This window comes from Brienomyrus brachyistius, chromosome 6 (assembly GCF_023856365.1).
Source record: "Brienomyrus brachyistius isolate T26 chromosome 6, BBRACH_0.4, whole genome shotgun sequence".
Taxonomy (NCBI): domain Eukaryota; kingdom Metazoa; phylum Chordata; class Actinopteri; order Osteoglossiformes; family Mormyridae; genus Brienomyrus; species Brienomyrus brachyistius.
Window position 1 is genome coordinate 27,607,005 of NC_064538.1, and position 15,455 is coordinate 27,622,459.

The following is a 15,455-nucleotide window of genomic DNA, read 5'->3' on the forward strand; positions in this document are numbered from 1 at the left end:
CCCCCCCACCCCGGGAGATGGCCCATGTTTTTGGCCAGGCTGTCTCGCCTTTCGGCTACAACCAGACCAACGGGTCAGACAGCTTAATGGGAAATACGCAGCTTGAGAGGATGGATCATATTTCAATAGCGACAATGTGGCACAGTATAACATGAGACAGTGTGCCCTTAAATGTGATCAGGCATGGAACTGCTGCATTATAGACAAACTCAATTAACTATACACAGGCTAAATATTAGATTGTTTTATTATCTGATTGCATTAGATTTGAATAATCGTCAGGAGTGTATGGGTGCTTTGACACTGAAGTTCCAGAACCAGGTTCCTGGTTCCAAGTTCGTGGGCCATTTCGACCTGGAACTTTTCAAGTTTAGAGCCAATTTCATGTCGTTTTCCCACCACACAACAGAAACCGCAACTTTTATGCTAAGTAGGTAGCGAACGTGCAAAAAAACTTCTATGTTAAACTTCACACATAATTTCAGTAATGCATTGTTACACCAAAACATTAGAGGATGAGCAAGTCATTTTGTTAGCTCTTTGTTAGTTATTGACGAGGGAGGCGATTGCGATTAAAATGGGCCTTTTATTTATGATTTATTTATATGACCCACAACATGTTTATAATTCACTATTATATCTGGCCAGCAGATCAATCTTTCATTTTTAACAGAATAAAAATGACGCTGTGTTACACTGCTAATAAGCATTGACAAGTTTCACTGCCAGCAACGGTGATATAGACAAAACTATATATCGGTTATTGACTGAATCTTCCGATGCAGAGATATGGAGACTCAAGCAAAAAAGTATTCATAAATGCATTAAATGTATGTGGGATATAAATAAAATCCCATCTGCTCACTTTTTGCTCCACTGCTTTTTTCCCTACATTTCCACGTAACTTCAATCTCTGTAACCCCCACCCCAGCCGTTTGTTTTTAGTACCTAGTCTGAAGTAGGTACTAAAAAATGTTATGGAACTGCCTCCAAGGAACTATAATCAGGCCAAGTTACTGCAAGTGGAAACAGGACAAAAGGGGTTCATGGTTCCAGAAAAAAAGGTCTGGTTTCTGAAAAAGTTTCTGCAGTGTGAAAGCCCCCTACCTAACAACTTCTTGCTCCATGAGAACAATTTTGCAAAAGACTGACCACTTCCAGAGGTCAAGTAGATCAACAAGACTGCCTAGTCAAACTATAAGCTATTTTGTGCATTTATGCTTGATTACCCTGCAGGAACATCGGCCAGCTCAGAATTGCTCTGATGCTGCCTTTTAGGTATGAATTGCAAGATACTTGGACCTGCAAAACTCAGCTCAAATGGCCGTGCCTTACAGCTCAAAGTTCCTGGGTGGGGTTTCTTATTGGCAAACATTTAGGCCAGCAAAGATCCGATTCATAATCCTCACAGCCCTAACACCATACCTTCAGAACTTCCCTAAGAAGAACCAAACAAATTTTGTTTTAAAGAAGTGAAGTGTGAAAACTGATTAGCCTCAAGCCTGTTTCTAGCCTCAAGCTGGGGGAACAGCATTGAGACCTGCAATGGAGTCAATATCAACATTTGGAATTTACCCTAAGTATTATTAGTATTATAAGCATTGTTGATACCAAGGCATAACCTTCAATATTTCTGACTATGGAACAAGTGAAACCAGAATTGTCATTGGTAATTATGAGTGTCATTTAATTAATATTAATTTTATATTGATTGAATATTAAAAAAATACTCACATAAGTCAAACAAAGAACAAACCCATTTACAATATATGCTCTGAGCTGCTGATTTGAGTCAAATGTTTACTTGCATCCCATTGGAAAAGCTGGTATTTATTGATGGGATTCCTTTGTGTCCACGGCAATAAAGTGGTTCATTTTCCTGACTTTTTTTTTCTAGTACAGTTAGAGGTGAGACATGAAGGAAGCATGCTGGTTTCTCACAATTTCCATCAGAAAAACAAAAGCGAGGAGGCTTACTATTCCTGAGGAGGGGGCCGAGGGTTGGGGGGGGGGGGGGGGGGTCTGACACACTTTAATGGCTGGCTTTCTACTACAGACCAAGTCAGGCTATAATGCCTGCCTGAAAACTAGCCTGGATGCCACTGCAAAACGCCCAGTCATGGGGTCACCATTGCTATTTGGGCAGCAGGGGGCAGGGCGGCTAATGAGTGTAAAAATATGAGATACCTATGAGCAGCAGAAGCTGCTGAACTACCAATATACTTTAACCACAGGAAAATACTTTCAATTATTCTGAACAGTGACTGACAATCCATCTTATAAAAAAATGATGGGTTTGAACAGTTTGAACACGAGCTGGATGGAAGTAAAACAATGAAGATGAAGATGAGTTACTGAGGAAGGTGATCCCTTGTAAGTGATAGAAACCTCTTATCAGCTACAAGCCCCACCTCTGACTCATACATTCCAAAAGCTGATTTCTGAGAGAAAAAAGCAGGCCCTTGAATTAGTAAAAAAAAAGCAGGGAGGAGGTTGTTTAAACGACAGGTAATGATTTTATCTTATATTTCAGGCTAGGAATGCCGTGGACTGTTCGGCCTCCCTCTCTCCCTTGTTCTCCCTTAGACTCCGCCTCCAAAAATGACCTCGGCCAATGAGCCATCAGCCTGTCTCCTCCCCTGCAGGAAGGTTATAAAAATGGATCAGTGTCCAGCAATTGTTCTATCTGCTCCAGTGTTTCAGGCGCAGCAGAAAACTTTGCCTCCCTCCTTTTTTTCTTAAATTTGCACCCTTGCAGCCACTCTCGACAGTCAACATGTCGCTCATAACCAAGAAGAAGTACTCAGTGGTGTCCTCCAGTAGTGGCCCCCGCAACTTCAGCAGCATGTCCTACTCAGGTCCCGGCCAGAATCTTTCCAGGCAGAGCTACAGCGTCCGCAGCTCCTACGGCACCGGCAGCCGGCCTGGTGTGGGACTCGGCACCGGCTTCGTCTCCAGCACCTCAAGCTACAACCTGGGCTCAGCTATGCCTCCTGTCACCCCCATTACTGCTGTTCACGTCAACAAGAGCCTGCTGGCCCCCCTCAATCTGGAAATCGATCCCAACATCCAGGTCGTCCGCACTCAGGAGAAGGAGCAGATCAAGTCCCTCAACAATCGCTTCGCTTCCTTCATCGATAAGGTCAGTGCCCGCTCATTTTCAGTATAAGGGGCCTAGGGAGAGTTTGGAAATTTGGCAAGGGGCAAAATCCTTGTTCGTTATGCACATTCTAAATGTTTTGGAGTCTGGAATAAATTGCATGTGTCTGTGAAAAAATTCCCTCTAATTTAATTTCCTCCTAGAAAAGCCTGTACTTTCGTAGTGACATGTGAGAGGATGAATGGTGAATGAAGAGAGGTGCTGAAGAAGGAGTGGGTGTGTCTAAGACAATCAGATCTCCAAATGTACCTTGAAATGTAGGAAGAATGGGGCGGGAGGGGCTTTATGGAGCACGGCGCCTCACGTCTCTCCCTGCCTCTAATAAAAAGCCCACACCTGAAGCGCAAACAAGCTACACATTGTTTCTTTCAGTTCTCCAAACAATCTCACTTGCAAAAAGTTTGAAACGCAACATAATGTGCCCTGCTGTTTAGTGCCAGGTTCTGGGCTGCTGAAACAGGAAGACGATCATTTTTTTCATTGTATGTATTACAGATAAATGCTAGGCACATGTTTCTCGTTACGGATCTGCCTGCCGCTTGCGTTTACGTAAAAAGGCCACGCAGGCAGTTAATATTTAAATATGCGGCCAGGGTATCATGTTTCCAGTTAACACCAGTGTATTGGTTACATAAAGAGTTTCAGCTGTGCAAGAAAACAGTCAGAAAGCTTTTTGAGGCCACGCACTCCTTCGGGGCCTTGAAAGCAGCCCTCTCACTTTTATAATTTTGTTTGTTTTAGAGAAATTTACCATTTTTATCTTTTCTTTTGATGAGTAATGAATGGGATATGCCAAGGAAGGCAAACATATACTAATATACACCATGAGTCATAAAGTCATGGCTTCCTCTTCTGACAAACGTGGTTCAATGCTTACCAGATGGGTTTCTGGAATTTGTTCCACTGCATTTTCTCATTCTTTTCAGTGTCCAGTGCCCCACCTCTGGACTTCTTCCTTCTAAAACAGGAAAGCATAAGAGGCTTAACAGCGACAATTTTTGTTAGACTGCACGTCACCCTTTCCTTTGGAAAACAGGCCTGGGTTCCTGTGTGGAAACAAATGCCATACTGGCCCCTGCAGTGATGTGGGGGTGGGGGGGCTTTTAACCAAAAATGTTTCCATGGTGGCGTTTACTGATCTGTAAATCTCAGTGACACCAACCTATAGTCTAGGCCAAACTGAGTCACAGTAATGCAGTTAAGCAGCACCTTGCTTCTCTGAGGCAGCCTGTTTGTGGTGGTCTTCATGGTGAACACTGTCACCTTCCCCCAACCACAGGTGCGGTTCCTGGAGCAGCAGAACAAGATGCTGGAGACCAAGTGGAGCCTCCTTCAGGAGCAGACCACCACCCGGTCCAACATTGACGCCATGTTTGAGGCCTACATCGGCAACTTGCGTAGGCAGCTCGATAGCCTGGCCAACGACAAGATGAAGCTTGAGGCCGACCTGCATAACATGCAGGGGCTAGTGGAGGACTTCAAGAACAAGTGAGTTGTGAGGCTAGAGAACAATATAAATACAAAGAGACCTTGAGGACAGAACAAATATATCTTTGCCTGAGAGATAGTCAAAGAGCACTCAATGGCATCAGCATCATCACTGCACTGACACAACATTTGATGTATTGGGGGCGGGGGGGGGGGGGTAAACAGTTGAAATTTGACATCAGTTAATTTTTTCCCAAGTCTGTACACTTTTCCATGGCAACTATACTCAACAGCAGCACGATTCCCTTAGTGGCTCACACTTGAGTTCGGCTTGTAAAACTGTCTACGCCCTTGAGGGTGAATGTAGTAACTGAGAAAATATGATAAAGAGAAACCCCGAACAAGCTCAGTATGGAGAGGAGAATCAGGTCCACCAAGGGTGTGGCACTATGAGAAAATTTCAACATAACTACACTCCCCCCTAGTGTCACACTTGCACACTGCATCCTTGGCAAGCATTCTAGAAGTGGCTGCTTCCAATTATTTTCTGGAAGCTTGACAGCTTAAAACCGACTAGGCTAGTGAAAGCCTTTCGTAGTTTTACTGAGCAATTAAAAATACAGATGTGTTCAGACTAATTTTGACGTGGGTGTTCCTTAAACTCACAGATACGAAGATGAAATCAACAAGCGCACTGAATGTGAAAATGATTTTGTACTCATCAAGAAGGTCAGTGTTCCCCCATGATGTGCCTTAAAACTGCCTCCTATCAGTGCATCATATCTGAAGACTGCAATGAGAGCACATTTCTCAGTGTCTAACTCTTCTTGTGTCCCCTAAGGATGTGGACGAGGCCTACATGAATAAGGTGGAGCTGGAAGCCAAGCTGGAGAGCCTCACCGATGAGATCAACTTCCTAAGGCAGATCTACGAAGAGGTGAGCACTGGAGCCTCCTTCCTCTTATAGTAACTATTTTAACCCTTCCAGAGATAGCGATACAATGGGACAATTTGGTTTACTATAAAAGGAAAAGAACAAGACACTCAAAAAATCACAAGATTGCAATACTTCAAATGGCTGCCTCTTTAACTCTGTCTGATGGCATGCCCTGTCACGTTTCTCCTCTCCAGGAGCTGCGTGAGCTGCAGAGTCAGATCAAGGACACCTCAGTGGTGGTGGAGATGGATAACAGCCGCAACCTGGACATGGATGCCATCGTGGCTGAAGTGCGCGCCCAGTATGAAGATATCGCCAACCGCAGCCGTGCAGAGGCTGAGACATGGTACAAGACCAAGGTACGTTTCTCAGTCCTTGATTTGAATCCATCCCAATGTATTAACTGTATTTGATGAACCTAACCAGGACAAAAGTGGATGGATGGATGGATGGATGGACTTCATATACCGCTTTTTAACAGCAAAGTGAGGTCACATAAGTTTAGCGTCTTGCTGTCTTAATACATACAATAATAAAAAGCAGCAGATAATACATGTGAAAAATGGCTCAAAATGCATCCAGTCTGTAAAGCTTCCTCCAGTTAACATCCTGTCTTTTCTGGGTTTGCTCTCAGTATGAAGAGATGCAGACCTCTGCTAGCAGGTATGGGGATGACCTGAGATCCACCAAGACAGAGATTGCTGACCTTAACCGCATGATTCAGAGGCTGCAGTCCGAGATTGACTCCATCAAAGGCCAGGTAATCCACTGCTTCTGAGGGGATCGTTCCCCACAAAGTTAGACACTCGGGTGCTGCCGTGATAAGGAAGACAGTGAAGGGTCTCATCTGCTCTCTGTCTCTCACCATCTGTTAGCGTGCCAATCTGGAGAACCAGATTGCAGAGGCTGAGGAGCGTGGAGAGATGGCAGTCAGGGATGCTAGGGCTCGCATCAAGGACTTGGAAAATGCGCTGCAGAAAGCCAAGCAAGACATGGCACACCAGATCAGGGAGTACCAAGACCTGATGAATGTCAAGCTGGCTCTGGATATTGAGATCGCCACCTACAGGAAGTTGCTGGAAGGAGAGGAAGACAGGTGAGCCTTAGAATCATAGCACGGAAAAACAGGTTTTACAGGTCATTGTTGACTAACCTTTATTTAATCTTCTGGAACTAAATGTATACATTTCATCTGTCCCTGTTAGGCTGGCGAGTGGTATTAAGTCTATCAACATCTCCAAACAGAGCTATGGTCGTAAGTAACGACTTTCTCATTTCTGGACTGGAATTTCTGCCTATCTACTGAGTCAATGAAGCTGTCAGTAAAGCTACACTTTGTACAAACTATAGGATTAGGTATGACTATTTACTAAAGGAGGTTTAAGCAACTAGTGGAGGCAGGACCAACCAATCAGATGTGTTCGTTCCACACCTCTAGTTGCTTGGGCCCACCTCCTATATAATCTGATTGGCTATCTCTCACAACCAATCATTTTTCGTTCTGCTCTCAGACCAATTAAATAAGCAAATCTGCCACGAGCGTCCACCAAAGTTTCACATGGTTTCTCCCCTTATAACTACAGCGAGCTATAGTTCCTTCCCTATGGAGAGTGCCAGCAGCGCCTACAGCAGCTACTCCTCGAGCAGCTACGGCGGAGGCTACGGCGGAGGCTACGGCGGAAGCTACAGCGGAGGCTACGGCACAGGCTATGGGGCCAGCGACATCTCCCAGAGCAAGAAGAGCATGGTGATCAAGATGATCGAGACCAAAGACGGCAAGGTGGTGTCAGAGAGTTCGGAGGTGATCCAAGACTAAGCGCTCCTCTATGCAGCTGCCTCTGCCTTCCAGCCTTCACTATCACACCTCATCTCCCAAAACAGAAGGAGTTCAATAAAGCAATAACCAAAAAGTCTTAGAAGAACCAAAGCCTTTACCCTTACTATGCACCAAAACACCTTACCTGTACTACACAAGCAATACGCAAATCTCAGAACTATCCACATTCCAGGGTTCTCCTATTGGCTACAGACTGCTTGTAATGCACATGGAATTAGTCAGCCTCACTGTTATGCTTCCCAGTGTGTACTAACTCCTGTCCGTGTGTGCGGCCCACCCACCGTGCAGCACACATCCACAGTCTCTGTATGGCCATGGACTCTGAATTCCAGCCCACAGTCTCCCATTCTTTATGGTGCTGTGTTTTGCTACCAAAACAATAAAACATTTACTGTTACACCGAGAACTGTGTGACTTGAACTGCTATTAAAAAAACCTCTATTTGGAGTGGAGTGGAGAAAAATACCAATAATACTATTACAAAAGATGCTACAACATACTGAATGCAATAAAACACATGAATAGGGTCTTATTTTTCATGATTTACTTAAAATCCCCTATGAATTAAAGAGAGAGCACACCGTATTTACAAAGTGCCTGCATTACACTACAGTAAAGCACAGCGTCTCCGATTTAAACAAATTAAAACTACGGATAAAATGTGTCATTAAATTCAGCACATGGTTTCTTAGAAGATAAAGAGTGCTCATTTGTTTATTGCTCAGTAGATGAAGAAAAATACAGTGAGTTCAACAGTGATAATAAAAAAGGTCATTAGGCATGATTGTAGCTCCATCCATCTTCCAGCTGCTTATAATGGCTCATGGACACAAGGTCAGTGATTAGTATGAGAGTAAATAGCCTAAACCAAGCCTTACCAGCCTTCTGTAGAAGTCGTAGTACATACAGCGTTTCTATTTTATTAACCATATGACTTAATATATTAAGCATTAGGAAGCAAGTGTGAATCTGTATTTTGGGGGCTTCTTATTAAAGTGTACAAACTGCTTTATATTGACCTTATATTGACCGAAATCAGCAACTCAGAAATACCGACAGATTTAAAACTTATAGCATTATGCATTCATACCCTACGAGTGAAAATATGTGAAAAGCATGTGTACTATGATATACCCAGTACAATAATAGTGTTTGTGAATCGTAATGTGAAATAAGTAAAACAATATTTGTGAAACGCCCACGCCGCTAAACCTAGAGGTGACTAACAGGTTCCCAGCCGAAGTTTAGTGATTAACTCTCTCGGTTTCCCTTAATTAATCATCGGGGTAGATCGTTACTTGTTCGTTTTTGGAAGCCTGGGAGATACATATGCAGATACAGAAGGTACCAATTAATTTACCGACCTGGCGTGTTTAAAGTGTCCTTGTGCACACATGCGTTTACTCGCATATTTACAGTAGCTTTAGGCAGCACTGTTTACCAGTAAATGGTATTAAATAATCTTTAGCTTGAGTTTTAGAGATAACGTCACATTCTAAGCATTCTTAAACCAAACATGAATACGTCATCGCGTTAGCAAAGTATACTTTAGATTTAACTCCGTTTTGCTAACGCGGAACCTTATATATAACCTGACGCTTTGTCGAAATATTGTCTAATTGTCGTAAATACTTGTGTGGTTTAACTACGCCAAACAGATTTTGCGTTTATTTCAGTTTTCATACAATAGATACTTCCACACAGTTTCCTTTCCCCCTGCTTCTCCATGTGCCTTATATGCCGCCAAATAGTTCTGTTAATGATTTTTTTGGTGTGGTGTTGTACATTAAAATAAATCTGGACAATAGTTTTTATAGTGGAAGGTCTGCGTAGGGCACACCTGTGTGACACGCGTTGTGTCTTTTTAGTTGTTCTATTCTGACAGACGCTGCTATAAGGGACACGTGGATATCAATTCACATTAAACTGCTGGAAAATCCAGGAGTATTGGCCAGTCGAGATTAAAAGCTAACTATGTTGTATGTCAATAGCATGTCTGTATGTAGAATGGAAAGGTAAACAGGACTGAGCAGAAACACCCTTTGTACAAACGGGCAGTTTCCATATGTGTCTTGTTACTGTCCATATCCCACAATAACTCCCCACAAAACACAAAGTTTTTAATTATTATATATATATATATATATATATATATATATATATATATATATATATATATATATATATATATATATATATATATATATATATATATATATATATATATATATATATATATATAAGGGGCGGCATGGTGGTGCAGTGGTTAGCACTGTCGCCTCACACCTCTGGGACCCGGGTTCGAGTCTCCACCTGGGTCACATGTGTGCGGAGTTTGCATGTTCTCCCCGTGTCGTCGTGGGGTTTCCTCCGGGTACTCCGGTTTCCCCCCACAGTCCAAAAACATGCTGAGGCTAATTGGAGTTGCTGAATTGCCCGTAGGTGTGCATGTGTGAGTGAATGGTGTGTGAGTGTGCCCTGCGATGGGCTGGCCCCCCATCCTGGGTTGTTCCCTGCCTCGTGCCCATTGATTCCGGGATAGGCTCCGGACCCCCCGCGACCCAATAGGATAAGCGGTTTGGAAAATGGATGGATGGATGGATATATATATATATATATATATATATATATATATATATATATATAATTTTTTAAAGGCGATGAGTCCTAGTCAACTATTGCAACATTTTATAACTATATAAACGCGGTGCAATCTCCCTGCTGACACAATCTAAAAGAAACTGTACAATTGTATAGTAGAGACACTAGAGGGAGCTATAGCCTCAGGAGAAGAATTACGTCATTCCTCGGTAGCGCGTATAAAGCAGTAAATAAGATCACGGCTCCTCCTAAGACTGCTTTGTGGGTGCTGCGGTACTCTCAAGTCTCAGAGTAATCCAAGTAATTTCATCTGAACGTATTCCTGTCTTTTGTCTTGTGTGTTTCTACAATCTTGCACAAAGAGCAAGGATTTTTATTGTTTTGTTTTGGCTTAATAACCAGCAGTACCTGATTATATTTTTTAAATCGTATTTCCTCTTGTACATAGATTGATGTGTTTCCATTAAATATGATGCATCATGTCCTGATCCAAATTCAAGTCATACTGTAAATTCTCTTTACAACAACCTTCCGTATTTTCTAGATTCGCTGAAACTACTGTCTGAAAGCTGCTTTGCCCCTTTGCCAGGTTTCTGCCTTTAATCTGCATCTGTAGAGTACAGGAATCCAGCAGGTATCCTCAAGAAATAGGATTTTCCACTAGTGTTCACTACAGAAATGGCGTGCGCTGTTTCTCAGAGTCGTCATTTTATTAATAAATCACATGTAAAAACACCAAGTGTTTACCAAAGTGCTGTACAATGCAGTATATAGATGCTATACATAAAATTCTACCATAAAAATTCCATCCATCCATCTATCCATCCATCCACTCTAACTCCTTATCCTATTCAGGATCACAGTGGTCCAGAACTTATGGGTGCAAGGCAAGGAACCACCCCAGGATGTGGTGCCAACCAATCGCAGGGCACACTCACATACAATTCACACCTATGGACAATATGGTAACTCCAGTTAACTTCAGCATGTTTTTGGACTGTGGGGAGAAACTGGAGTATTCAGAGGAAACCCCACAGGGAGAACATATAATCTCCACACACATGTACTCTAACCCTGGTTCCAGAGGTATGAGGTAACAGTACTAACCACTGCACCACTGTGCCACCCCACAATGCAATTCGTAATATTAAATCCAATAATAGCAATCATTATACATGGAATCAATAAATAAAATTAAATGTAATGATGACATGCAACATTAACATTCAAAAGCAGTAACTGGAAAGGCAATGTCACCCGTATATTATAACTGAGACCGTGGGACTGACAGCATTAACTGCAAAGGCACGGTCACCCTTAATTATAACTGAGACCGTGAGACTGACAGCATTAACTGCAAAGGCACGGTCACCCTTAGATTTTAAACCATGACTGTGGGACTGACAGCAATAACTGCAAAGGCACGGTCACCCTTAGATTGTAACTGAGACCGTGGGACTGACAGTATTAGCTGCAAAGGCACGGTCACCCTTAGATTATAACTGAGACCGTGGGACTGACAGCAATAACTGCAAAGGCACGGTCACCCTTAGATTATAACTGAGACCGTGGGACTGACAGCAGTAACTGCAAAGGCACGGTCACCCTTAATTATAACTGAGACCATGGGACTGACAGCATTAACTGCAAAGGCACGGTCACCCATAGATTATAACTGAGACCGTGGGACTGACAGCAATAACTGCAAAGGCACGGTCACCCTTAATTATAACTGAGACCGTGGGACTGACAGCATTAACTGCAAAGGCACGGTCACCCTTAGATTATAACCGAGACCGTGGGACTGACAGCATTAACTGCAAAGGCACGGTCACCCTTATATTATAACTGAGACCGTGGGACTGACAGCATTAACTGCAAAGGCACGGTCACCCTTAGATTATAACTGAGACCGTGGGACTGACAGCATTAACTGCAAAGGCACGGTCACCCTTATATTATAACTGAGACCGTGGGACTGACAGCATTAACTGCAAAGGCACGGTCACCCTTAGATTATAACCGAGACCGTGGGACTGACAGCATTAACTGCAAAGGCACGGTCACCCTTATATTATAACTGAGACCGTGGGACTGACAGCATTAACTGCAAAGGCACGGTCACCCTTAGATTATAACTGAGACCGTGGGACTGACAGCATTAACTGCAAAGGCACGGTCACCCTTAATTATAACTGACACCGTGGGACTGACAGCATTAACTGCAAAGGCACGGTCACCCTTAGATTGTAACTGAGACCGTGGGACTGACAGCAATAACTGCAAAGGCACGGTCACCCTTAGATTTTAAACCATGACTGTGGGACTGACAGAAGAAACTGGACTTGAAAGTTCTGACAGAGACTTGAAGGTGCAGTAGATCGACAGTATAAATTGGAACAAGCTCATTTAAGGCTTTGAAGACAAAAAGTAAAACCTTATACTTTATCCTAAAATTGATGGAAATTGACTCTATGATTTGTTCTGAGGAAAGAGGGATGTGCACTTTCACATGAAGTATAACACTCACACTGCTGCAGTCTCACCTAAACATACTGTAAACTAATTATTGCTGTCATCAGCCGCTCAGGCTATTGTAGCTCCTCACAGTGTACAAATTTATGTCAGCATTATTGCCAAGTGCTGACTCTTTGGCTTGTTTAAAATGATTGATTTTACTTATTCTATAGCTACAACAGTATATGCGGTTATGGGATTTATAGCAAAAATTTGACACCTTTTAGTCTGACATGCATTTATAAGCATGGACATTTTTAATATGTATTAACATGTCATCTTAGCTAATCTGTAGCTTAGTTCTTTCCCTGTTCTATAATAAATGTTTTAGCTCAAGAGCTGTGTGGTACTTGGCATAAGGAGTTGAATCAGGTTTGTTAAATGAGAGGAAACCCAAAAATGTGCAGGGCTCCGGCCCTCCAGGACTGGAGCTTGACACCCTGTTCCATATTTTTTCGCCTGCAACTGCATTCATTTCTTGTAATTCATGGTGCGGCCACTAGGTGGCGTGTAGCACTCTCTCACGCGTTGAAAGTGAACCCTGGGGCGTTGTCTGTACTCACGCTTTATCTTTTTCCTCTGTCTTGTGTCGTTCCATTGCTGGTTCTCACACTTGCATGCAGGGTGATTTTGTATATGCTTAAGTCCTCTTGTTACACAAGACAAATGCAGTGTTAAAAACTTCTGACCTTCTGGGAGTTAAAGGTAATAAAATCCCATTAACTACCTGCAGTGAGGGTTTTCAAGCCTAAACTGGTGATCTTTGCTTCTTACTGACAAATTTAGCAGCAACAGGCAAATGTCATAGTATTGATTTTTGTCTAATTAAATATTAATAAACATGCTAGACAAAAGGAATCGTGATTTTTTTTCCCCCATTATACTGAATAAAAGAATCCTACATGTCTCCTGTTCTTAATATACATATACATATATAATGTAAAATGCATTTTTCAATGTAAATCTAACAGTTACTTCTAGATGAGGGGACTTTCTGTACACAGTTATATAAAAGGAATTACAGATCAACTCGTGTTTCTGCTAGAGTGCCTTCATGCCAGCCTGTAATGCCGGATTGTGTGATTCCTCTTGTGAACTGAAGAGAGAGATATTACTTGAACCTGACAGCCGTGTACAGTAGGCCAAAAACAAATATTACGTGCCAGGACTAGCTGTATGGGTTCATTCTGGAATTCTCCCCTAATGGTTCTAAAGGCCATGAAGGGGAAAACCAAAGAAAATCATTGAAATAAAGTTTTGCTTTTCATTATTCTTCTTTATAATTCCTTTTTTTTACGATTACTTTTTCCTACTGAAGATGTTTTTTTCATCATGCGATTAGCTAAGTGTCTTGCAACATCTCCTGAATTGCTAGTGAGGCTAATTTTGGCTTACAAATAATCTGGTTCTTATTAATAGTTTGAGTTGCTATGAAACACTGCCTGATAAATAAGCAATAACAATGATTCAAAAAATATCTGCAGAATTTCCACTTTTCAACACAAATTCTGCATTTTAGCTTGCAGTCGCAATGCATGCGCTCAGTGGCCACTTTATAACATCCCCCTACTTAGTCTCCAGAATAATATGAATTAGATTCCTTTTCTTTCATTTGTGTCCTTACTGTTAGCTGTAATGAATCTGACCATTTTCCTCTGACCTAACAAGGTATTTCCAGCTACACGGCTGCCAAAGACTGGATTTTTAAATTATTATTATTATTATTATTATTATTATTATTAATGCACAATTCTCTGTAAATTCTACATATTGTAGTGTGTGAAAATCCTAGGAGGGCGAATGTTTCTGAGATGAGGGAAACACCACATTTGGCACAAGATAAGATAAGATAAGATAATATAAGATAATATAATATAAGATAAGATAATATAAGATAAGATACTCTTCATTGATCCCACAGTTGGGAAATTTGCACAGGAAAAGGACAGTACAAGAGGGGTAAAGGCGGTGTAGCTATACTGTACAACAATAAAAAAAATGGTTGCACTTCATCAGTCCTTTAAGAGTGCATGCGCGTGTTTGCCTGTGCTTGAGTGCCAGTATGCGCATGCGGTCGCCTGTACGATGTTGTACATTGCAGAGTCTGACAGCAGCTGGAAGGAATGACCCACAGTATCTCTCCTTCACACACATCATACACATTTGCTATTTCTTAGATCAGGAGCCTTAGCTGCTCTAATACTTAGCCGCCCAGTAACAGCCTCTTTAGTGTCTGCATGCTTTACATACTCAGCGGTGAATGATTCACTTTTTGGATGAGCAAAATGTTTGTGTTAATGAGTAGGTGTACCTAATTAAACAGCCACCGTGTTCTGTCACCTGGCTCCATCATTTTAGCAATGATTTTTTACACTGACTTTCTTTTGTGTTGCCTGTATGTTTATTCTTTGCTATTTGGGTGTTTGTGGGGTATTTACTCTTTTTTCATTCCACTGTAATCTTTTCCTTTTGTTTTATATGCTTCTTCTGCCATAACATTTATGACTGAAAACAGTCCAGCTATGTGGATAAAGGGTGCTAACACTCGTCGGATTCCCTGGTACCTGCACTGTGGTCTACCTGCTCTGCAGAGAAAGCCCAATTTCCCCCAGGTCATCCACTGTGCCGGATCCCACAGTGGTGTGGCAGGGAGGGGTCCCACCCAGACTAGAATACTCACCGCTGCGCCTCCTAGCCTACAGGGTGCATCGCCGCCCTCCCATACTACAGCTGGTTGGGGCTGTCCTGTAGCTGGAGAAGTGGTACAGACAGGGTCAGGGCGTTGGGCGCTGGTCTGGGAGGCGAGGCAGGAGGGGGTGGGGTGGGAGGAGGGGGGGAGGTGAGAGAGAGAGTGCTGTGAAATACCGCACACTAGAAGGGACTTGCTGCTGACAAGCTGTAAATTGTGACATTGTTCCCTGGGTGCAGTTTGGAAGCTATGGCAGATACTGAATAAACAAAATGTACCGGGCACT

General features: G+C 42.5%; 1 protein-coding gene across 1 annotated transcript; it reads left to right on the forward strand.

The window, feature by feature from the left end:
• The first annotated feature begins 2,672 nt into the window (after nt 1-2,672).
• Nucleotides 2,673-7,768, forward strand: krt8 (keratin 8). Its single transcript, XM_049017274.1, has 9 exons — nt 2,673-3,142; nt 4,440-4,648; nt 5,257-5,317; nt 5,430-5,525; nt 5,720-5,884; nt 6,160-6,285; nt 6,401-6,621; nt 6,731-6,780; nt 7,109-7,768. The coding sequence occupies exons 1-9, from the start codon at nt 2,777-2,779 to the stop codon at nt 7,339-7,341; spliced, it is 1,527 nt and encodes a 508-aa protein (XP_048873231.1). The 5' UTR covers nt 2,673-2,776; the 3' UTR covers nt 7,342-7,768.
• Nucleotides 7,769-15,455: the final 7,687 nt, after the last annotated feature.

Coding starts and splice junctions, on each gene's coding strand:
- krt8 (XM_049017274.1), top strand. CDS start 2,777: ATGTCGCTCATAACCAAGAAGAAGTACTCAGTGGTGTCCTCCAGTAGT. Junction 3,143..4,439: donor TCGCTTCCTTCATCGATAAG/GTCAGTGCCCGC, acceptor CCCCAACCACAG/GTGCGGTTCCTGGAGCAGCA. Junction 4,649..5,256: donor GTGGAGGACTTCAAGAACAA/GTGAGTTGTGAG, acceptor TTAAACTCACAG/ATACGAAGATGAAATCAACA.